Genomic DNA, 24,160 nt, shown 5'->3' on the forward strand with positions numbered 1-24,160 from the left:
GTATACGCAGCATAGGCAGACAATTCTGTTATGCTTAGGGGGTGAGCAGTTACGTAAAACGATTGGAACAAATTTGTCAGAACAAATGGAAGCGTGAGTCTCTGCACGCCACAGAACTGTTTATCCACATTAGAGGGAAGCTATTTCAGAGGCTCCCTGAAGAGCCTTACCGATCCAGCCTCCACTTCCTCGTGTCCTACACCACTTTTCTCACTAAACATTAAAAATGATCAAAAACAAACTAAGATCAATTACTTTCCTAACTTTGAAAAGACATCACGAGAAACATGGGATGCATATGTACTGTTACACATTTAGCAATCCAAGATACCCACTGTAATAGGGTATCATATGGATTGTTCACATTTTATTGGTGTTATAAAGTGGGATTAAAATCAATTTAATTGCTCTTTTCTGTCAATGTCTACACAAAACACTAATGCCAACGTGGAAGAAAAATTTTACATAAAAAAAAAAAAAAAAGATTAATGAAAAATCACCACCAAGACAATACAACTTTGGCAGCGATTAAAGCTGTTAGTCTTCTTGGGTTAGCCTCTAAGGACTTTACACACCTGGATTGCGCAATATTTGCCCATTATTCTTTTCAACATTCTTCAGGCTCTGTCAAGAGATCATGACTAGACAGCAATTTTCAAGGCTTGCCAGAGATTTTCAAGCAGATTGAAGTCAAACCTATCTTGGCCAGGAACATTCACTGTCTTCATGGTAAGCAACTCCTTTAAAGATTTGGCCTTGTGTTGTATGTTATTTTCCTGCTGAAAGTTGAACTCCTCTCCCACATGTGGTGTAAAGCAGGTATTCCTCTATAATCGTTCCTGTGCTTAGTTCGATCTCCCATCACAGCCATTAGCGGTTCTAAAACCACAATGGTGACATCCCTGAGCAGTTTCCTTACTGTCATGCAGCTCAGTTCAGAAGGACAACTATCTATCAATCACTGCCCTTCTTTATGAGGCTCCCTGGTCTTTGTAGTTGAATCTGGACTTAACATTCTATACTTGACTGGAGGGACCATGTAACTTTGTGATTTGTTAAGTCAAATTTGAGCCCTGAACGAATTTGTTTGTCCAAACGAAAGGGGTGAATACTTATGTAATGACTAGATTTGAGTTATTTTGTTTTCATTCATTTGTAGATTTTTTTTTGACATGAGTATTTTCTGTAGAACAATGACAACAAAATCCCAGCATCATGGTTCATATACACTCAGTGGTCAGTTTATTAGGTACACCCATTTAGTACCAGGTCGGACACCACTTTGCCTCAAGAAAAGCCAGAATTCTTTGGGGCATGGAAACGTTGCTCAACCGCCACCAGCCTGTACCATTGACACCAGTCAATGGGACTCATGCCAAACCCTGACTCTACCATCAGCGTTACGCAACAGGAAACAGGTTTCATCGAACCAGGCAGTGTTGGTGATCGTGTGCCCACTAGAGCCTTTACTTCTTGTTTTTAGCTGATATGAGTGGATCCCGGTGTGGTCGTCTGCTGCAATAGCCCATCCGTGACAAAGACCGACGAGTTGTGCGTTCCGAGATGCCATTCTGCGCCGTTATTTGCTTGTTTGTGGCCCACCTGTTAGCTTGCACAATTCTTGCCATTCGCCTTCGACCTCTCATCAACAAGCTGTTTTCCCCCACCAAACTGCCACTGACTGGATGTTTTTTGTTTGTCACATCATTCTCGGTAAACCCTAGACACTGCCGTGCATGAAAAGCCCAGGAGGCCGGCCATTTCTTAGATACTGGAACTGGCGCGCCTGGCACCGATTATCATATCATGCTCAGAGTCGCTTAGGTCACTCGTTTTGCCCATTCTAACGTTCAATCGAACAGTAACTGAATGTCTCGATGCCTGTCTGCCTACTTTATATAGCAAGCCACGGCCACACGTGACTCACTGTCTGTAGTAGAGAACCTTTTTCGTGAACCGAGTGGAGTACCTAGTAAACTGGCCACTGAGTGTATATTACAACCATGAACACCAATGTGAAAGGCGGAGGCAGAGATGTAGCCTACCTACCAATAGTTATTTTTAAAGGCCTTGCAATTCTTGGTCTGTGGCGTGATGTCAGACATATTTGATGACCAAAGAAATCAGAGAAATGCTGTCATTTTCAAGTTCATACTCATCTCTTGGAAAGAAGAGCTTGAAGGGCTGTCTTCAAAATATGGTCTCTCGCCACCAAAAATATGGAGGAATTACATTTTTGCTTTGGACATTGAGAAAACAATTACCCTTATGTGACAGAGAATTATGCACATTTTTATTTTCAGTTTTAAAAAGGTTTGTATACCTAGGAATGCATCTGCTTTGGCATTGTATTAACACCTGAAGCAAAAACTGAATGACAATCTCTTCGCTACGATTTGCTCATGTCAGTTAAGAGGTTAGTTCATTCTTACATTTTGCTGCCATCTATACGACAAATGGCTCACAGCACCCTCATTTGAAACGAAGAACAAGTCAACCAAGGTATTGATATTCAAAAACAAGTGTAAACTGCAAACTGAAAAAAAGAAAAAGAAATCAGGTGACCAACTTTGAGTTTGATGCAATGCTAATATTAAAAAGAAAAGCAAATATACACTGGAGTCAAGGTCGGTCGCCTGTCATCTTTCAATACATTTTTTAACTTGTTTTTAAATACTAGCACCTAGACACACTGCTACGCACTGGGTTTATCTTGCTTTTTTGCAACATCTTCTTTTGAAGTTTCGTGATAAGCTCCTGCTAAACCAAAAACAGTTTAAATACACATTCGTTAACAATCATTTCAAGCCAGGGGATAGGGAGGGCTACAGTGCATACCAAATAATGAAAACTAGAACACCACTTATTTTAAAAGGGAGGTGTGATCACCTGCATAGTGCCCCTACAATCTTAGTTCCATGACCTCATGAAATGGCAGAAAAATATATGATGAGTGGGTGATTAGCAACTGTCCTCCCCTGAAACAAAGAGGCTGTCTTGACGGTTGGTCGTTAGAGAAGCGCTATTAGCATTTATGCATGTCCCATGCTGTATTGTGCTGTAGCCAACTCTTCTTTTGGAAGTTGTCAGGCCTTAACAATAGAAGACTTGGTAGGCCAAAGTAATGGAGCAAAGCGTCACCTGTTCACCCATAGGAAGGGCAGACCCATGGCCAGTAGGTCTCAGTAGCGTGCTAAAACCTCCAGGGCCTCCTCTTTGACGGCGAGGGGAGAGTGCTGCTGCACGCCTTCTGCACCTACACTGGTCTCCCAACAGTCATAGCCACAGTCTCTCAAGTCCTGGATAGTGTTCTGGATCACCGAGCACTCCGTTTCTACCAGAGGAAATCACAAAAGAAAAACAAAGTCACAAACAGTGAGCTACATTCAAAACACACGACTCGACAGTGTTTGCCCCTCCGTGCGTGCCTCCTGTGCAAGAGGATTAGTTTACATCTGCGTAGGTTTTTACCTAATTCATCTCTGAGAATGACTTCGGCTACAACACAATTGGCACCCTTTGCCCTGGATGCACCCTAGAGCTCTGTGCTGTGGGAGTCCGATGGCCGCTGTGAGAGCTGCTCACAAAGCCCTCGCCAGCAAACAGCAGAAGGGCGGTGCCACAATAAATGGGACAAAACAAATAACTGGATTTAAAAAATGTTTCACCTTTATTTAACCAGGTAGGCAAGTTGAGAACAAGTTCTCATTTACAATTGCGACCTGTCCAAGATAAAGCAAAGCAGTTCGACACATACAACGACACAGAGTTACACATGGAGTAAAACAAAAATACAGTCAATAATACAGTAGAAACAAGTCTATATACGATGTGAGCAAATGAGGTGAGATAAGGGAGGTAAAGGCAAAAAAAGGCCATGGTGGCAAAGTAAATACAATATAGCAAGTAAAACACTGGAATGGTAGATTTGCAGTGGAAGAATGTTTAAAGTACAAATAAAAATAATGGGGTGCAAAGGAGCTAAATAAATAAATAAAATAAATACAGTAGGGAAAGAGGTAGTTGTTTGGGCTAAATTATAGGTGGGCTATGTACAGGTGCAGTAATCTGTGAGCGAGCTGAGATAAGGGGGGACTTTACCTAGCAGGGTCTTGTAGATGACATGGAGCCAGTGGGATTGGCGACGAGTATGAAGCGAGGGCCAGCCAACGAGAGTGTACAGGTCGCAATGGTGGGTAGTATATGGGGCTTTGGTGACAAAACCGTTGGCACTGTGATAGACTGCATCCAATTTGTTGAGTAGGGTATTGGAGGCTATTTTGTAAATGACATCGCCAAAGTCGAGGATTGGTAGGATGGTCAGTTTTACAAGGGTATGTTTGGCAGCATGAGTGAAGGATGCTTTGTTGTGAAATAGGAAGCCAATTCTAGATTTAACTTTGTTTGATGTGGGTCTGGAAGGAGAGTTTACAGTCTAACCAGACACCTAGGTATTTGTAGTTGTCCACGTATTCTAAGTCAGAGCGTTCCAGAGTAGTGATGTTGGACAGGCGGTCAGGTGCAGGCAGCGATCAGTTGAAGGGCATGCATGTAGTTTTACTTGTATTTAAGAGCAATTGGAGGCCACGGAAGGAGAGTTGTATGGCATTGAAACTTGCCTGGAGGGTTGTTAACACAGTGTCCAAAGAAGGGCCAGAATATTACAGAATGGTGTTGTCTGCGTAGAGGTGGATCAGAGACTCACCAGCAGCGAGAGCGACATCATTGATGTATACAGAGAAGAGAGTCAATCCAAGAATTGAACCCTGTGGCACCCCCATAGAGACTGCCAGAGGTCCGTACAACAGACCCCCCAATTTGACACACTGAACTCTATCAGAGAAGTAGTTGGTGAACCAGGCGAGGCAATCATTTGAGAAACCAAGGCTGTCGAGTCTGCCGATGAGGATGTGGTGATTGACAGAGTCGAAAGCCTTGGTCAGATCAATGAATATGGCTGCACAGTAATGTTTCTTATCGATGGCGGTTAAGATGTCGTTTAGGACCTTGAGCGTGGCTGAGGTGCACCCATGAACATTTCGGAAACCAGATTGCATAGCAGAGAGGGTGAGATTCGAAATGGTCGGTAATCTGTTTGTTGACTTGGCTTTCGAAGACCTTGGAAAGGCAGGGTAGGATAGATATAGGTCTATAGCAGTTTGGGTCAAGAGTGTCCCCCCCTTTGAAGAGGGGGATGACCGCAGCTGCTTTCCAATCTTTGGGAATCTCAGACGACACGAAAGAGAGGTTGAACAGGCTAGTAATAGGGCTGGCAACAATTTCGGCAGATCATTTTAGAAAGAAAGGGTCCAGATTGTCTAGCCCGGCTGATTTGTAGGGGTCCAGATTTTGCAGCTCTTTCAGAACATCAGCTGACTGGATTTGGGAGAAGGAGAAATGGGGAAGGCTTGGGCAAGTTGCTGTGGGGGGGTGCAGTGCTGTTGACCGGGGTGGGGTAGCCAGGTGGAAAGCATGGCCAGCCGTAGAAAAATGCTTATTGAAATTCTCAATTATAGTGGATTTATCAGTGGTGACAGTGGTTCCTATCTTCAGTGCAGTGGGCAGCTGGTAGGAGGTGTTCTTATTCTCCATTGACTTTACAGTTTCTCAGAACTTTTTTGAGTTAGTGTTGCAGGAAGCAAATTTCTGCTTGAAAAAGCTAGCCTTGGCTTTTCTAACTGCCTTTGTATATTGGTTTCTAGCTTCCCTGAAAAGCTGCATATCACAGGGGCTGTTCGATGCTAATGCAGAACGCCATAGGATGTTTTCTGTTGGTTAAGGGCAGTCAGTTCTGGGGAGAACCAAGGGCTATATCTGTTCCCGGTTCTACATTTATTGAATGGGGCATGCTTATTTCAGATGGTTAGGAAGGCATTTAAAAAAAATAACCAGGCATCCTCTACTGACGGGATGAAATCAATATCCTTCCAGGATACCCCGGCCAGGTCGATTAGAAAGGCCTGCTCGCTGAAGTGTTTCAGGGAGCGTTTGACAGTAATGAGTGAAGGTCGTTTGACCGCTGACCCATTACGGATGCAGGCAATGAGGCAGTGATCGCTGAGATTTTGGTTGAAGACAGCAGAGGTGTATTTAGAGGGCAAGTTGGTTAGGATGATATCTATGAGGGTGCCCGTGTTTACGGCTTTGGGGAGGTACCTGGTAGGTTCATTGATAATTTGTGTAGGATTGAAGGCATCAAGCTTAGATTGTAGGATGGCTGGGGTGTTAAGCATGTTCCAGTTTAGGTCGCCTAGCAGCACGAGCTCTAAAGATAGATGGGGGGCAATCAGTTCACATATGGTGTCCAGAGCACAGCTGGGGGCAGAGGGTGGTCTATCGCAGGCGGCAACGGTGAGAGACTTGTTTTTAGAGCTGTGGATTTTTAAAAGTAGAAGTTCAATTGTTTAGGTACAGACCTGGATAGTAGGACAGAACTCTGCAGGCTATCTTTGCAGTAGATTGCAACACCGCCCCCTTTGGCAGTTCTATCTTGTCTGAAAATGTTGTAGTTTGGGATGAAAATTTCAGAATTTTTGGTGGTCTTCCTAAGCCAGGATTCAGACACAGCTAGAACATCCGGGTTGGCAGAGTGTGCTAAAGTAGTGAATAAAACAAACTTAGGGAGGAGGCTTCTAATATTAACATGCATGAAACCAAGGCTATTACGGTTACAGAAGTCATCAAAAGAGAGCGCCTGGGGAATAGGAGTGGAGCTAGGCACTGCAGGGCCTGGATTCACCTCTACATCACCAGAGGCAAAGAGGAGGAGTAGGATAAGGGTACGACTAAAAGCAATGAGAATTGGTCGTCTAGAACAGAGCGTAAAAGGAGGTTTCTGGGGGCGATAAAATAGCTTCAAGGTATAATGTACAGACAAAGGTATGGTAGGATGTGAATACAGTGGAGGTAAACCTAGGTATTGAGTGATGATGAGAGAGATATTGTCTCTAGAAACAGCATTGAAACCAGGAGATGTCATCGCATGTGTGAGTGGTGGAACTAATAGGTTGGATAAGGTATAGAGAGCAGGACTAGAGGCTCTACAGTAAAATTAGCCAGTAAACACTAAACAGAACAGCAATGGACAAGGCATATTGACATTAAGGAGAGGCATGCTTAGTCAAGTGATCAAAAGGGTCCAGTGAGTAGTGAGGTTGGTTGGGGTCATGGCGATTCAGACAGCTAGCCGGGCCATCGGTAGCAAGCTAGCATAGGATGGAGGTCTGTTTTTAGCCACCTCGTGCATTTCCGTCGGTAGGATTAGTGGGGTTCCGTGTGGTAGAGGGGATCAATCCAATTCGCAAAAACATTTTTATATAGTTATAGAGGCCCAAGAAAAAAGAAAGAAATTGTCCGATAGGTCTATTCAGATAGCAGCCGATAAGACAGCTAACGATTAGCGGACCGCAGATGGGCGTTCAGGTAACGTCGCGACGGAGGAGCCAGCTGGATAACTCCCTTGGGCAGATAACGTCAGTAGTCCAGTTGTGAAGGCCCGGTGGGGCTCCGCGTTGGCAGTAAAGCGGGTCCGGATAGGTGATTGTAACCCAGGAGTGACTGATGGAACTCTTCAGCTGGCTAGCTCTGGAATAATTTATGTTTGCTCCGGAATCGACGTAAGCCGATAGTCACACGGATTGCAGCTAGCTAGCTGCGAGATCCGGGTATAAATGTCCAGCGCTTGCGGTTGAAATCTGGGGACATGGAGAGAAAAATAGGTCCGGTATGTTCCGGTCCGAGCTGCGCCGTACAAAACTGGCGATAGATTTTCGAGCTAAAGGATAGCTGATGACCACAAACTGTGGTTAGCTGAATACTAACGATTAGCCAGTAAAGAAGCTAACTAGCTTCAGGCTAGCTTCTGGCTAGCTTCTATGGAGGATTACAGATTTGAGGTAAATAATACTTTATTTTTTAAATATAAAATTGGTGAGGCGGGTTGCAGGAGAGTGTTTTGAAGATGAGTTTATGGAAAAGACAAAATATATATAAAAAGGTATGCGAAGAAAGTTGTAAATATATATGGGACACGACAAAAGACGTCTGACTGCTATGCCATCTTGGTGACATTGCTATTCCCGAAAGGAAAGTGCGAAGAGCCTCTCGTCATGCAGCAAAGGAAATGTTTGCATGACCAGGGCTTTGAGAAACTGACCTTGAGGGAATTTAACCTGAACCGCCTCAGGATATCTGTGGTCATGTGTGGCTAATGCTGGGCATACGCTACATGACTTGTAAAATCTTAACTACTTGGACGCGCTCACATTTCCCGATTCCCTTGTCCCAAATCTTTCATTCCGTCCATCCTCAATCCCAGAACGTAGGTGCTCACATTGCACAATGATCCCCTGGTTGCTCCTGCCCTGCGTTTCTCCGTTGTCATAGGGAAGAAATGCAAACACGCAAACAGCGATCTGCTTTATAAGCGTGCACATTATTACGTGCTGTAACATCAAAAACAGATGTGTAGAATATATACCTGCAAATGGTTCGGCAGAAGTGGACAATATTACCTATATTTTACAGAGGGAATTGGAGGTGAAAACATTTAATGTTGAAAAGACAGCTGCATTTTATCCACAGCTCCACCAATCTATTATAATTCTGGCTAACCCCCTTTTAGTTCAAAAATGTATCTTCTTAAAATATGATTTTAAACCTAACCGCTCTGCTAACACTATGCGTCACCTTAACCCTCAGTCTAGAGCAGACATGGGCAAACTACGGCCCGCGGGCCACATACGGCCCGTTAGGCTTTTTAATCCGGCCCGCCGAACTTGTCCAAATTATAGTAAAAACCTCCTTTTTTCCCCTTTCCCTGCAATGCCCACGTTTCCCCAATAGATGGCGCACTCAAAACACATTGACCGTTGTTGGAGTGGCGCGTATTTCTCTTTATTTCACTTTAATTTTCACTTCGTTTCACGTCACCATTAAGCCCTTCTGTGAAAATGAGCGGACCAAAGAGAAGGAAAGTGGACAGCGAATGCCGAGTGTTTAATAAGGAGTGGACAACAAAATACTTCTTCACTGAAGTCCGATCAACGGCTGTATGTCTGATATGCCAAGAAGCTGTTGCGGTTTTCAAAGAGTACAATATCAGCCGTCACTTTGCCACGAAGCATGCAAACTATGCTAGCAAGCAGTCAACACAAGAACGGGCGGCTACTGCTCAGAGGTTGGCAGCTAATTTAGAGTCAACAGAACTTTTTTCACCGACAAACTGCAATTCAAGAGTCAAGTACCAAGGCAAGTTATTTGCTGGCATTCAAATTAGCAAAGGCTAGCAAGCCTTTCTCCGAAGGCGAGTTTTTGAAAGCGTGCATGGTAGAGACAGCAGGTCTCTTGTGTCCGGAGAGCAAAGCCAAGTTTGAAAAAATCAGTTTAGCACGCAGGACAGTGACTCGCCGCGTGGAACTGATTGACGAAGATATAGTCAGCGAGTTAAACAAAAAGGCGGAGTCCTTTAAGTTATATTCACTAGCACTGGATGAAAGTAACGACATAAAAGACACTGCTCAGCTCCTAATTTTTATCCGAGGGATTAACGACAGTTTTGAGATAACGGAGGAGCTTTTGAGCATGGAATCACTGAAAGGGAAAACGCGAGGAGAGGACTTATATGAACAGGTGTCTGCTGTCATCCGAGGGATTAACGACAGTTTTGAGATAACGGAGGAGCTTTTGAGCATGGAATCACTGAAAGGGAAAACGCGAGGAGAGGACTTATATGAACAGGTGTCTGCTGTCATCGAGAGAATGAAGCTACCTTGGAGTAAACTTGCCAATGTCACCACGGATGGATCGCCAAATTTAACTGGAAAAAACATCGGGCTGCTGAAAAGAATCCAGGATAAAGTGAAAGAAGAAAACCCTGACCAGGATGTTATTTTACTTCACTGCATCATTCATCAGGAGTCTCTGTGTAAGTCTGTATTGCAGCTTAATCACGTCGTGGATCCAGTTGTAAAACTTGTTAACTTCATACGAGCAAGGGGACTTAATCATCTTCAGTTCATTACGTTCCTGGAAGAAACTAATGCGGATCACCAGGACCTACTTTACCACTCTCGCGTCCGCTGGTTAAGTTTGGGGAAAGTGTTTCAACGAGTCTGGGAGCTCAAAGACGAGATTCGCTCATTTTTAATTTAATGGGGAAATCCGAAGAATTCCCCGAGCTGAGAGACACAAACTGGCTTTGTGACTTTGCGTTTGCTGTGGACATATTTTCACACATGAATGAGCTGAACGTGAAGCTACAGGGGAAAGATCAGTTTGCGCACGACATGTACACAAATGTGAGAGCCTTCAAATCCAAGCTGGTTTTATTCTCCAGGCAAATGTCAAACAAATCTTTCGCACATTTCCCCACACTAGCCGTGCAGAAAGAGGCCGCCCGAAATGCGAAGAAATACTGCAAATCACTGGACGATCTGCACAGAGAATTTTGCCGTCGGTTCTGTGATTTTGAAAAAATTGACAAGTCACTTCAACTGGTGTCCTGTCCCCTGTCACAAGACCCCGAATCAGCACCGCAGGAGCTGCAATTGGAACTGATCGATCTTCAGTCTGACTCCGTCTCAAAGGAGAAGTTCAAGTCTCTTAAACTGAATTACTTTTACGCTTCACTTAATGAGACCGCGTTTCCAAACCTCCGGAGGACGGCGCAGAAGATGCTGGTGTTGTTTGGCTCGACCTACGTGTGTGAGCAGACGTTTAGCGTCATGAAAATCAACAAAGCCCATCACAGATCCAAGTTAACTGACCAACACCTCAGATCTGTCCTGAGAATTGCCACAACAAAACTAACTCCAGACTTTGATGCACTGGCAAAAAGGGAGACCAACAACACTGTTCCCACTGAAATGGTGAGTTTTTCTGCTGTGTTATGAAAAAATGCATATGGAAAGTTTGGAAGTGCGTCTTTTAATTAAGAGCAATGCGCATTTACGCACAGCAGCGGTACAGTAGCTTAATTAACACGCCGCACATCGCTCTTAATTTAAATTTAAATTTTCAGCTGATATTTAATACAGCCTATGTCTGTGTGCTTGGCAACGATACACGTGTACTGTTTGCGCGTGAAGGCGAGGGCGTCCGTGGCGAGTTTGTAGAGCGTGCGGTCAGGACAATCCATCCATGATTTTGCGGAGTTTAACACAAGTAGATATTATTGAGCTTGAGTATTTCGTTGTGTAATAATATGTTTTGAATGTTGAAAGTGATTCCATTTTTCAATAAATGTTGATTTCTTTAACTTTGCACCTTCGATTGAAACTTATTAAAAACAGACGCAATCTTTATAAATCACAGTGCGTATGTTATTTTAATCTATTTACATTTCCTCCTCCCAGTATCTCCGAAATAGTATGTAAATGCCATATCTTGCATATTCCTTGAGACAAATTTATTAACTTATAAGGGCTATTTTTCACATTTGAAAGACAGTTAATAAATTGGGTTGTAGTGTTCTTACTGTGCTATGAGGTTTGCACACACTACATTTAATGCTTTAGTATATCCGGCCCAAACACTCCCTCCAAATGCTCCTGGCCCGGCCCCTCTGTCAAATTTTAGAACCCATTGTGGCCCGCGAGTCAAAAAGTTTGCCCACCTCTGGTCTAGAGTCTAAGTCCTGTCTAAGCCAGGGGAGTGGGGGGTTCTAAATTAACATGTGGAGTTGTTTACAGATTGTCATATCAAGGATCCTTAAGGTATCAAAAAAGTATAGAAAAAAATGATTGGATGAAACATTGAATTTGGCCTTACTGCTTTTAGCCCATACAAACGCATTGAATAACAGATTCACTACACGGAACAACAGATAGTCCCCATAAAAAAAATAATAATAATAATAATTTTGTTCTGAAGTGCCTGGTCCTATATCTGAGAGATATAAGAAATACCAGGAAACTATTATATATTATATATATATATATTTATTATTTTTTTTACATGTATTTAGCCCTTTATTTTAGGCACTAAACTATCTCCATATATACTTCCATACATTTAAAAAAAAAAAAACTGGCACCAGGGACCTTCAGATGAGTCTTGTGGGCATCCTAGGGAGAACACCATGTTCGTGAGAGTCTCAGCTTTCCACAGAGAGGTCATAATAGTGTGTAGCCCAAATTGTTCGGACGCTAGAGACGCTTCCGTGAGAAGACTACTAATCTGACAAACACCCCTTGAGCTCTGCCACCTTTCACCTCAGATGCAGAAGGGCGATATCGGCGGATGTGGTGGATTGAGATGGAGCCCATGAACATCTCTTGCTTAAACAGATGGATTTTTATGGGGATTTTTTAAATGTTAATTCATTTCCGCAGGGGCGCGACCATTGTAGGGCAAGGATTAAAATGAAGACCAAAAAACAAAATGTTTGTTTACATGAATTTTTACGATATAGCCAATTTTGACTTTGTGGATGTAGTAACTAGTGACAACACCGCGTGTTCTTGCTTTCCTCTTACAGGCTAACTACACCGCTCGCGTCGCAAAATAATTTTCGAAATCTATCTTATTCAATTATTGCACCCACACTGCTCGCGAGCACCAACGAGCGTCTGCAATGCCAAGGGCTAAAATAGAAGTCAGTTCTATTTCTGATACAGATCAAGCTGCAAGTCCTGCCTCTCCCTTCTCCTCATTGGTTTATAGAAGCAATAGGTCGGTGGCGGTAATGCACCTAATATATGAAAGTTGCCAATCGCAATATAAAGTCAAGAGCAGAAAAGGCCTGGAAGGATGAGAGATGACTAGAAACAATTCGGTTGACCGTTTTGTGTGTGGATTAATTGGTGGAGTAGAACCAACCACAAGGACCTTGTGCATTTCAGGTAAAATAACAACAATGTTTATATCCCAGGACAAATTAGCTAGCAACAGCAAGCTAGCTAAATAGGACAAATTAGCTAGCAGGTTCAAGCTAGCTAGCTAAATTGCCATAAATGTTGAATGCTTTTCGACCTGTCCCCAAATTAATGTAATTGGTTCAGAGTTTGTTTTGATATTTTAACATGCGTGTCGTGATCGCGTTTGGTGTGGGGGGACAAAATACATTTATGCACGATGGCGCACGCGCGCAAATGGTTTGGGTTCCGTGTTAGCCATCATTGATTTGGTCTCACATGCTGAGTGCTCATTGGCTATTAGAAGTAGTCCTTGTCTAATCGCATCGTAGCAATGCTCATACTACAAGATGCACAACCAACAGGGGTCTGGTGAATGGAACAGTCATCATTGTTGAGTCCTTGAGCCGCTCAAACTACACAAGTCCTGACGTACTGACACTAGCCCAAGTTCATAGGATTTCACCCCGATCATGAAAATTAGCCTGGGACAGCAAAAACGTGGCGAAACCATGTAGTGTATGACCGGCATAAGTTGGAAATTGAGTGGCAGTAGCAACTCCAGGGTTGTGGGTTCAATTCCCATTAGGGGTCAAATATACAAAAAAAAGTATGCTCTCACTTGCTGCTTTGGATGAAAAGCATCTGCAAAATAGCATATACTCTATTATTAGTAATAGTAGTATTTACTTAGCTGAAGAGCCAACCATAAGCTAAAGTACATCTCTATGTGGAGGAAAATACATTACAATGCTCATCAGCAAAGAAATGATGAATATTTAGCAAGTCACCAGACAGTGGTGGATTTTAACAAGGCAGGTTACTTTACTGCATGCTCGTCCCTGCTCTACCTCAAATCAAAGCCTTTAAGCCCAAAGCTGATCTGAGAGCACTGGGAGGGAAAACAGACACTTAAGTAAACTTTTTGGAAAATAGCTTCAAACCAGAAAAATGTGCAACACTTGCTTGCTAGTACAACAAAGCAAATCAACATCAGTTGGGGATATATTTAGGAGATCTTTAGCTGATTTAAAATGCAACGTGTTACAGGCTGCAGGCATAAACAAAGAAGGCAGTGGATTCAGACAGGTTCTCTGCCGGTTTTGTTTTTGTGGAAGATAGGATCCTGTTTGTCACTCTCTTGGCGTACTGACATATCCCTACTTCTCTACGCCGTCGGTGGGAGACTACAGAGCTTTTCCCTAAAACGAGGAAGAAGATTTAGGATGACTAAGGTAGAGATTTCCAGGACATACAATAACTCCAGCAGGAAGGAACCCCCCCCACACACATCCAATCAATAGAATGGAGCCAAATCTACAGATGTCCTTTCATAGATCTCTCACTTTTAAAAGGATTCATTACAAATAGAAAATGGTAACTCTAACACAAAATGAAGGTGAGGACCAAAGATGGCGATAAAGTGTAAGAACAAAAAGGGACAGACGCGCGCGCCCCCCCCCCACTTGATTACTGTAAGGCCAGATAGGGAGGTAAGTAAATAGCGAGCTACAGTACCTGGTCTAAGCAGGGTGATACCACAGCCCCCTCCGCCGGCACCAGTCAGCTTGCTGTGTAGCCCTCTGGCCAAGGTGACGCGGCACAGGGTGTCCAGGGCCGGGTGTCCTACACCCATCACGTTCAGGTGGTGCTGGTTGATGTCAATGAGTTCCTACGGTAGACATAATAGCAGCTGTCATTTTTATTTGAGCTTTTTTTTTTTTTTTTGCATGAAAATACTATTTTGTCTTTTCATGCAGCTGTAGTCTTTACCGTGTGTAAGAGGAAGGGAATCATTTCTACACTGTCACACTGGTAGTGTGTCTGCAGCACCAGGACACACTGTCCATAGGCAACGTGTGCATGCATTTCCATACGGTACCTCCAGGATATTGTAGTGCTCTGGAGTGGGGGTGTCGTTGGTCATCTCTGATAAGGTCTGCTCGCAGGTGCAGGAGACTGCATTCACAGATTCCAGTACAGGGTTTATAATAGAGGGAAACTGGGAGGGGGGGGGGGGCAGCAAATAAACATAGAATAAATACTTTTTACAAATAATTGGTGGTCATCTAGTGGTCATAATCATTTAAACAGTCAGATACCATACAGCACCAGCACAAAAAGCCAGTCACTCAGTGCTGAGTGAAAAACATTGCTTGCCCGCCCGCCCCCCAATCATAACACTGCCAGTAACACCACCTATGTCGATCTAACAGAACAGAAGTGCTCACCCCTGTGGGTGTCGTCAAGGCAACGCCACACAGGGGTGCTAGCTGAGTGCTTCATCTCCATGTTTTATGAACTGGCCATTCCATATGCATTCAATTACTTTCTGACTGCACACCTTTATATTTCAACAAAACCTTCCAAACATGTTTGGCCATGTCAGAAGTGGTCAGAAAGGGACTTTTTGAATGCCCAAAGATTCAGGAGATTGAGCTTACAAAAAGGGTTGTCAAATCATTTTTGAATTTCTTGATACTTGTTTAAAATGAAAAATGTATGTGTGTTGTCATAAATTGAGACACGGCATTATCTTGAATACAGGGGGGGGATGTCGTTGCAGTCATAGAAACAGAATTCATAGAACGGGATGTATTTCCATTTCAATTACTAACAGAAAGATGGACACCAGTCCACCCACAGTTGAATTTCAACTTGAATGGAAATGTCTATTCTATTATCTATATTTCCATGATTTCAATAGGTTTACTGTGGAAGATTGACAGTTTATTTTAAAACAATGAATATTCCTACTTAGGTCAACATTCTCTGATGTGTGGAGCTCCAACCATCTTTACAACCATTTTGAAAGTAGAAATGTAAATTGTATTGAATTTGTTTGTTCATTAAATCAGCCAAAACATGACATACACCCTGTATTCAAGAACATGCTGTCTCAACCAATGGTGGGCACAACACAAACACCTCTGATTATGTACAATTGTATCTAAGCTACAACAGATACTGTATGAACATTTGAAATAAATCACATTTAGATAATTAAATTTAAAGGTAAAAAAAAAAAAAAAAAGACTTTTTGACAACCCTGTTTGTAAGCGTTCAGATTATATCAAACTCAAACATTTATCTTTTTCATTGATGGTAGGGTGATTTACATGTAGGGTGGTACATGTTTGCCCATGGTAGGGTGGTTTGAGCACCTCTATCTCCTGAATGTTTTGGCATTCAGGTCCAAAATGTCACTTTCTGACAACTTCTACCACGGGCAAACATGTACGGAAGGTTTTGTTGAAATCTAAAAGTTGTGCAGTCAGAAAGTGATTGAAATGACACGGAATAACCCAAAGGCACTCAATGCCAGGCCCCAGAGTGCCTTTCCCATACAAATGAAAGCACAGGCGATTACACTAATTACAGGGCTGGGGAGGTGAACACAGGGGAGATGAGATGGCAGCCATTTAGTACCTTGTTCATTTTGTCCTTCACTCCAGCAACAAGTACCTTGGTGCTGCGAGGGACCTTGGTGTTTGTGAGTAGGATCCTTAACATTGGGACCCTGCAAATGGGAAAATAAAAAAGGCAGGTTAGCAATAGAATACCACATGATGCACCTGTATTTGTCCAGGTGTTGCTACTGTTATGGGTTCCCTCATACGAGTGGCAATAGTAGAGTCCACAGAGGGAGCATTGCCTATCTTTTCCATTGACCACTCTTGTGACAGCATGGGCAACGCCGTCTTCATTCTAAAGTAGTCAATTTCAACTTCACTTGGGGATTTAAATTCCACCTGCCCTGCTGGAATGTTCGCTCAAGTGTATAATTCACAGGCTGACCCCCCCCCCCCCCCACTGACCTGGATAACATTCTGGGATCCCTTCCCAACCCCAGTAGACTACTTTAAAATGATGTCTGCTATCACAGTCTGTAAATCTGTCAATGTAAATTAGGCCCAGCGAGCATATTCATGGAAAGGTGATTTGTTAAGCAAAAAACTGTTCAGTACCTGTTTAGGGGTGTTATTTTCCCAGCATGGTATCTCAATATGCCACCTAAAAAAAGAGTCAAAACAAAGTGAAAGAAATGGGCATCGGATGAAAATAAAGAACACAAACGAGCATACATTTTCTGACCGCAAAACAGCCCTCGCAACACACTAAGGAATAGTGCAGCACATTTCCCCTCCGTTTACTGTAACATCCTCACAAATAACATCTGCCTCCTCACAGAGATCCTACAACGAGATAAATCCCTACAACACTGTAAGTTCTGCAGACGACAAATGTTGCCAGATTGTATCATATCATTCCGTTGTAGTGTCCACATACACAGTTCATGGTATCATACATCACAATGCAAAGCTGTGTGGTACTGTGGTGTCTGTGGTGTTGCGTGCAAAAGGCAGAGGGATCTGGGTCTTACCCCATGTCCCCACGGCGTTGTCCACCCCCGACGGGTTCCCATGGATGATTCTCTCCCCCTGAAACGCCCACCTGTTGATCAGCTCCATCTCCACCTCACCCCATCTGTCAAAACATGATGAAATATAGTAGAGATGATTACAATGACAATGTACACTGGGCATTCAAGCCCCATCAGCATTTCCCTGCTGTCCTTTAGTCTGTGCTTGTGATGAGCCCTACCCATACTAACATGTGAGGACATCAGTAACAAAGTCCTAACTGATTTTTGGAATAGCATCCTTCAGTGGCGGCAATACCCAATACATGTGAGATAAAACAGTTTACAATTGGCTCATTCATCCTGTAACTATTCCCCAGGTCATTGCTGCAAATGAGAATGTGTTCTCAGTCAATTTACCTGGTAAAATAACGGATAAAAAAAGTTTATAAAAATTTTTAAAAATTGGGATTTGAAAACGACCAACATCTCTGAAGAAGACTGGAAAACAATATGTAGAACCCACTGTACCACTGACAACACAATGGCAAGAATTCTTCTGGAAAAACGTGCCATTTTTCATAACCCTAAAACAACAAATTAATTACAAATACTGGAGAAACTGCCACCAAACAGAAGTAAATCATTCACATTGTGGGCAGGTATACAGGGGGGCAAAAAAGTATTTAGTCAGCCACCAATTGTGCAAGTTCTCCCACTTAAAAAGATGAGAGGCCTGTAATTTTCATCATAGGTACACTTCAACTATGACAGACAAAATGAGAAACAAAAATCCAGAAAATCACATTGTAGGATTTTTAATGAATTTATTTGCAAATTATGGTGGAAAATAAGTATTTGGTCAATAACAAAAGTTTCTCAATACTTTGTTATATACCCTTTGTTGGCAATGACAGAGGTCAAACATTTTCTGTAAGTCTTCACAAGTTTTTCACACACTGTTGCTGGTATTTTGGCCCATTCCTCCATGCAGATCTCCTCTAGAGCAGTGATGTTTTGGGGCTGTTGCTGGGCAACACGGACTTTCAACTACCTCCAAAGATTTTCTATGGGGTTGAGATCTGGAGACTGGCTAGGCCACTCCAGGACCTTGAAATGCTTCTTACGAAGCCACTCCTTCGTTGCCCAGGCGGTGTGTTTGGGATCATTGTCATGCTGAAAGTCCCAGCCACGTTTCATCTTCAATGCCCTTGCTGATGGAAGGAGGTTTTCACTCAAAATCTCACGATACATGGCCCCATTCATTCTTTCCTTTACACGGATCAGTCGTCCTGGTCCCGTTGCAGAAAAACAGCCCCAAAGCACGATGTTTCCACCCCAATGCTTCACAGTAGGTATGGTGTTTTTTGGATGCAACTCAGCATTCTTTGTCCTCCAAACACGACGAGTTGAGTTTTTACCAAAAAGTTATATTTTGGTTTCATCTGACCATATGACATTCTCCCAATCTTCTTCTGGATCATCCAAATGCTCTCTAGCAAACTTCAGATGGGCCTGGACATGTACTGGCTTAAGCAGGGGGACACGTCTGGCACTGCAGGATGAGGCCCTGGCGGCGTTGTGTGTTACTGATAGTAGGCTTTGTTACTTTGGTCCCAGCTCTCTGCAGGTCATTCACTCGGTCCCCCTGTGTGGTTCTTGGATTTTTGCTCACCGTTCTTGTGATAATTTTGACCCCACGGGGTGAGATCTTGCGTGGAGCCCCAGATCGAGGGAGATTATCAGTGGTCTTGTATGTCTTCCATTTCCTAATAATTGCTCCCACAGTTGATTTCTTCAAACCAAGCTGCTTACATATTGCAGATTCAGTCTTCACAGCCTGGTGCAGGTCTACAATGTTGTTTCTGGTGTCCTTTGACAGCTCTTTGGTCTTGGCCATAGTGGAGTTTGCAGTGTGACTGTTTGAGGTTGTGGACAGGTGTCTTTTATACTGATAGCAAGTTCAAACAGGTTCCATTAATACAGGTAACGACTGAAGGACAGAGGAGCCTCTTGAAGAAGTTACAGGTCTGTGAGAGCCAGAAATCTTGCTTGTTTCTGGTGACCAAATACTTATTTTCCACCATAATTTGCAAATAAATTCATTATAAATCCTACAATGTGAATTTCTGGATTTTTTTCTCTCATTTTGTCTGTCATAGTTGAAGTGTACCTATGATGAAAATTACAGGCCTCTCATCTTTTTAAGTGGGAAAACTTGCACAATTGGTGGCTGACTAAATACTTTTTTTTACCCCACTGTATATATTAGGACATACGTTACGGTGAGAGAACCGTGCATTGTCTGACTGTGCATTGAGTGGTGCAAGTACTCTACATAAAACTACAGTACATGCAGACTAAGACAAATATGGCTTACATTGTTCCAATAGACAATTTAAATGTTGCAATGTTATTAGATCTAGTAGACAATTTGTTGTGCAGTCATTACCTGGCTGTGCTTTCCTGGTCACTCAGTAGAGAAGGGATGGTCCCACTGGCAGAGAGCAGAGCTGCAGCCAGGCACACAGAGTAGGCTGCACTTGACCCCAGACCCGCTCCAGTTGGCAACTCTGACCACACAGACACAGTCAGGCTGGGTAACTCCCTGCGATGGAGCAAGAACCATGAATCAAATTCTCATTCTCAGCTTAGATGTGCTTATATCTAGGAATAGGAAAGTAGTATGATTTATTAAGACTAAGATAGGCTAGGGAGAAAAGTATATAATTTGAGTGGAAAAGATACAATAAATAAACACTTTCCATGAAATCACTTTAAAACTGGGCTATTGTTTGTACCGACTACTGTTCGTAAGAGGCTTTTAGGCACCCATTCTCACACAAAAACCTCACACTTTGCAACAGCTCATACAGCAAAAATATCCAGAAAGCACACTTCCTGGGATCTTAATCAAACAGGCCAAAGGACCGAGGCACAGCAGTACTTTGCCTCGGGAATGACTAGTGTGGTGTGCATATGTGCATGGGTGTGAGCTGAGTAGACTTGCTCCGCTGTCAATGTCCATGACAGTCAGACTCCTTTTGGGCAGACAGGAAACGCGGGTGCTCTAAACTAATTGTGGAGCTCTTCTCCCCAGGGACAAACACATCCAGACTTGTTAAGGCTGCAGCGGGGGCCCAGTGCCAGCCTCTAATTAGTGGCTGTCCGTCCTGTCAGAGCCCGTCCACTCCTCTCTCAAACACGCTAGCCTAGCGCTGCCCGCGTCAGCCCCGATTAGGCCTACTCTTTAGCATCCTCCCAGCTGCCTAAGTCTTCCTCACTAGCATGGGGTCTGTATTGTTCATTAGAGGTTTGGTTCTTGGGTGTCAAGATTAGAATTATCCTATGTTAACGCTCCTATATAAATTAGCTCTATCAATTTCAATTCTTACCCTGACCCAGCAAAGACAGAGAGGTAGATGTAGAGGAAGGCTAAGATGGCCATGCTGCGAGTATCCAAGGTTCCATTTGATACACCAACCAAGTCTCGCAGCCTCCTGACAAGCTCTGCATCAAGCTCATTCACATTCCCCAGTTCAGCTGTAAGCAGAATTACAAAAATGGACAACATTACCATAGAAGAATAAAACAAAAGAAAACCAACAATTATATTTTGAGCTGTTGTTTTACAGCTTGACCAATAGTTTTGGGGTTCAAGTCCAGTTCAGGCTCTCTCCCAAATTCGCTGCATTGGTGTCAGAAGTGGAATGGAGCTGCTAGGAGGCCATTATGTCCCAGAGCACAGACACAAGGATATGACTTTCCAAGGGGGTAGTGTAGCAAACTTAGTACAACACCTACCTTGTCAGGAGGTGTAAGCCTCTTGGTGTAATGGCTAAGGTGTTGGACTGAGTCACAGGGACCAGGGTTCCAATCCCACTCAGGCCACCCCTTCAAATCCACTACAGTACATTTCAATCCTCCAGCCAGAAAGCACCTCTCACCTCCAGAGTCAGGAAGCAGCTGCTTCAACTTGGTCACATCCCAGCTGAGGAAAGTGTTGATGTTGGGGAGATTGATGGAGACTTTACTGGTGGATGTGGCTTGCAACCGTAGGTATGTGCGCAGGTTCAAACTCACAGCCAGAGCCACCTAGCAGGGGTTGAGAAAACAGACCTCTGAATTGTTGTTGTGGTTATAGTCAAATCAATTTCATGTCAACAACCAATCTTCTTTCAGTGCAAACACAGAATAGACTGTCTGTACTGGGTGAACAACTTTCATGAATACATGAGTGTATAAAGATGTTGTATTAGCCTGGGGGCAATTCCATGGTAAAGGAGTTGCACTGAGACTCAGGTTGTTCACTTAAAATGTTACCTATGCCAAAAAAAAAAATGTTTTCAAAGTTGAACAAACCATACAAACTCTACGCACAATGAATACTTTCAACAATTTACACAGAAAATGTTTCCAAAGCACACGTACTATTAAAACTGTGGAGATCTGCCACTGTTTTTTTGTGACCCTTTTACAAAAACTCTTAAATATCTGCTCTGAATTAAGAATCAAATATGTCTGCAGAAAATAATGAGGTGTCAGCTATGATGAGACCTTGACTTCGAACAAAAACTATTTTGGTTATTGAACTGGATTTACACCAGGGAACAGCATCACGGTAAAGAATTACATCATGGGTTTCTGTTCTGTCCTGCACAAAAATGCATAATTATGGTTATGAATGTCATTCTCTTCATGGTGACGTATCCTCAACAGGTACACAAAGGCAGAAATATGCAATATCCTTATTTTGCATATTTGGGTATTATCCTACACACAGGCTATTATTTTAATGAGCTCTGCCACCAAACAAGACCAAATTTGGTTGGTCCGGACCAAATCTGAACCAATCATAGACGTCTATATGTTCCACAAGTTTGGACAGCACAGAAGAGCTCAGTTGAGTACAGTATAATTCATTATAGTGTAGTGTACTCAACTCTAGTGGGCTCTACTGTGTATTAGGGGTGTGACGTATAAATTCAATTGGGATCGTTAACTTTTAGAAAAGCTCCCTAACCAATCGTTTTAGTTTTTCACAAAATTAGTGCAGTTAACTTATCACTAACAGGTCCCGATCACCATCATATAGGGGGGGGGGGGACGAATTAAACAAATACCTAATGCAGCAATGCTTTAACGTTAGGAGGAAATCCGTATCTTTCAAATTATTTGCCACGGATATAACGCGCTCCGCTCGTCATTAACAGTTGGAAAAATGACAGAGTGAGACAGTGAAGCGGCAGCAGCAAAATCCTGTATGGGAATACTTTGAGAAATTAAATGAGAAGGTGGTGAAATCTGCTAACCTTGCGAGGTGAAACTGAGCTCCAGTGGCAGTACAGGTGCAACGCTGAAAGGGAGGGAACATGAGACCCAACCCGTTGCTGGCAGCAGTGCGATAAGAGACGTAGTGAGAGAAATCACAGCACCGATTACAGAAAGTATTGCAATTTATAGGCAGACACTGTCAATGGTAGAGGATGACGGCTTCAATGTCCAAATGGCATATCTATAACCAGACGGAAGATGCCGGAAAAAAAAAACGTGACAGCGCGCGCTCTCAAACACCATGCGTGGCGTTAACAGCAGATTGTTGGACATCTATGAACACGCTGTCATGCATCACTGAAACGAGCCATCACACAGCCCATGTACTGACATCTGAGAACATTGAGGAGAGGCACCCAGCAGGAAACCTAAAACGGCATTAATTACCATTGTTGCCGAGTGTGTGGGGGACAGCAGTAAGAGTGCAGTCTGGTAGGTATCCAGGACTTCAGTAGATTAAACTGCATTGCCAACTAGCGGTCAAAACGCAGGATCATATCTGAATCACGTCATTTTAGGATTTTTCTTATGGTTTAAACTTGAACAAAATGGTACACTTGTCACATCCCAACCACAGATTAAACAACGAGACAGATATTTCACTGGATGTACACTACCCTGTCAAAAGTTTTAGAACACCTAGTCATTGAGTTTTTCAATATTTTCTACATAATAGTGCAGACAACAACACTATGAAATAACACGTCTTAAATTAATGATGGACTGTCGTTTCTCTTTGCTTATTTGAGCTGTTCTTGCCATAATATGGACTTGGTCTTTTACCAAGTATCTATCCATCTTCTGTATACCACCCCTACCTTGTCACAACACAACTGATTGGCTCAAACGCATTAAGGAAAGAAATTCCACACATTAATTTAAGCCACACCTGTTAATTGAAATGCATTCCATTTGACAACCCCATGGAGCTGGTTGAGAGAATGCCAAGTGTGCAAAGCTGTCATCAAGGCAAATGGTGGCTATTTTAATTTGTATAACACTTGTTACTACATGATTCCATGTGTTATTTCATAGTTTTGATGTCTATTATTCTACAATGTAGAACATGTAGAAAATAGTAAAATAAAGAAAAACCCTTGAATGACTAGGTGTTCTAAAACTTTTGACAGGTAGTGTATAAATGTGAAGCATCAGCTTGACATTTCCACTGACAGGCAGGGGGAGAAGATGGAACGAGATGGATTTTGGCCTACATTTTCTCATTGATCTAACATTTGCTCTCAATACAGTTCTCTGTTCACAAAACTAGAATATGTTCTGAACAGTTTGGACTAAGTTCTGTAGACTTTCGTTTTTTTTTTTAAATCGTGCTGTGTAGAACGAGTGCAAAGGTGAATTGAGATATTGCACACGTGCACTTCGGAGTAGGCGTTCCCTAACGGAAATATGCAGATGTCTGCTAAAACGCGCCAATAGGATCACGCTAGCGCATGCTTGGCTCTGCCCACTAGGAATCATTTGTTCCCACTGGAAATGTTCCCACTGGACAGGTACTGGTCTATCTTGGTTTAGTTATAAATCTATTGTGCACTGTACTGAACTCTACTTTTCTTTACTGTCACGATACCAGAATTTTGACTTAGAAACC

At 42.9% G+C, this 24,160-nt stretch overlaps 1 protein-coding gene across 1 annotated transcript in view; it reads right to left on the minus strand.

Annotated features, from left to right (window-relative positions):
- Window positions 1-2,266: 2,266 nt before the first annotated feature.
- The window catches only part of LOC135514350 (mevalonate kinase-like), a 32,210-nt gene continuing 10,316 nt past the window's right edge, over window positions 2,267-24,160 (minus strand). Inside the window, exons 2-10 of the mRNA XM_064937778.1 lie at window positions 21,165-21,312; window positions 20,613-20,760; window positions 19,670-19,825; window positions 17,239-17,342; window positions 16,823-16,868; window positions 16,284-16,374; window positions 14,737-14,856; window positions 14,373-14,526; window positions 2,267-3,334 (exon numbers count right to left, since the gene is read on the minus strand). Coding sequence (XP_064793850.1) covers window positions 3,183-3,334; window positions 14,373-14,526; window positions 14,737-14,856; window positions 16,284-16,374; window positions 16,823-16,868; window positions 17,239-17,342; window positions 19,670-19,825; window positions 20,613-20,760; window positions 21,165-21,312 — 1,119 coding nt within the window. The 3' untranslated portion in view covers window positions 2,267-3,182. The remainder of the gene's footprint in view (window positions 3,335-14,372; window positions 14,527-14,736; window positions 14,857-16,283; window positions 16,375-16,822; window positions 16,869-17,238; window positions 17,343-19,669; window positions 19,826-20,612; window positions 20,761-21,164; window positions 21,313-24,160) is intronic.

Source organism: Oncorhynchus masou, chromosome 25, assembly GCF_036934945.1.
Source record: "Oncorhynchus masou masou isolate Uvic2021 chromosome 25, UVic_Omas_1.1, whole genome shotgun sequence".
Classification (NCBI taxonomy): domain Eukaryota; kingdom Metazoa; phylum Chordata; class Actinopteri; order Salmoniformes; family Salmonidae; genus Oncorhynchus; species Oncorhynchus masou.